The 836-nt window shown below is 43.3% G+C and overlaps 1 protein-coding gene across 1 annotated transcript in view; it reads left to right on the top strand.

Moving 5' to 3' along the window:
* The first annotated feature begins 208 nt into the window (after window positions 1-208).
* The window catches only part of BSPH1 (binder of sperm protein homolog 1), a 15,688-nt gene continuing 15,060 nt past the window's right edge, over window positions 209-836 (top strand). The window contains exon 1 of the mRNA XM_012557026.1: window positions 209-218. Within this exon, the coding sequence (XP_012412480.1) occupies window positions 209-218 (10 nt within the window). The remainder of the gene's footprint in view (window positions 219-836) is intronic.

The raw sequence follows: 836 nt of genomic DNA, 5'->3' as shown, positions 1-836 counted from the left end.
TGGTGGAGCAGTGGTTAAGAGCTTGGCTGCTAACCAAAATGTCAGCAGTTCGAATCTACCAGCCGCTCCTTGGAAATCCTATGGGGCAGTTCTCCTCTGTCCTGTAGGGTTGCTGTGAGTTGGAATCGACTCCATGGCGAAGTTTTTGTTTCTAATAATCACGAAGTCCTATGAGGCAGGAATTATTATTAGGCCATGTTATGGAAAAATGAAGCATGGTAAGGTAAGGTAAAGCATAAGGCAATCACCAAAGGGCAGATATTATATGATCTCACTAATATAAAATACCTAGAACAGGCAAATGCATAGAGACCAAAGTCTATTAGTGGTTACCAGGGGCGGGAGGGAGGAGGAAAGGAGGAGTCATTGTTTAGGAAGCAGTGAGTATCTGATTGTGGTGATGGGAAACCTGGCAACAGACACTGGTGATGGTTGCCCAAGATGATTGATGTAATTTGTCTCACTGAATTGTACACATGAAAAATGTTGCATAGGAAAAACCTGTGTTATTGTATTTTTGCAACAATAAAAAAGCCCAGTGAAGGTAGAACTATGACCGGAACCAGGCAGTGAAGAGCTTATGCTCTTAACTATTATAAGAAACCTTTATATTCTATCCACCACCCGTCGGCCAGTTTGTCGTACTGTGGTGGCTTGCGTGTTGCTATGATGCTGGAAGCTATGCCACTGGTATTTTAAATATCAGTAGGGTCACCCATGGTGGGCAGATTTCAGGGGATTTTCCAGACTAAGACAGACTAGGAAGAAAAGCCTGGAGAGCTACTTCCAAAAATCAGCCAGTGAAAACCCTATGGATCACAACAGAACATTGTCCC

The sequence above is a fragment of the Trichechus manatus genome, unplaced genomic scaffold (genome assembly GCF_000243295.1).
Source record: "Trichechus manatus latirostris isolate Lorelei unplaced genomic scaffold, TriManLat1.0 scaffold00087, whole genome shotgun sequence".
NCBI classification, from domain to species: Eukaryota; Metazoa; Chordata; class Mammalia; order Sirenia; family Trichechidae; genus Trichechus; species Trichechus manatus.
Note: the sequence above shows the minus strand (reverse complement) of the source record. Positions and strands in the feature narration are given on the sequence as shown.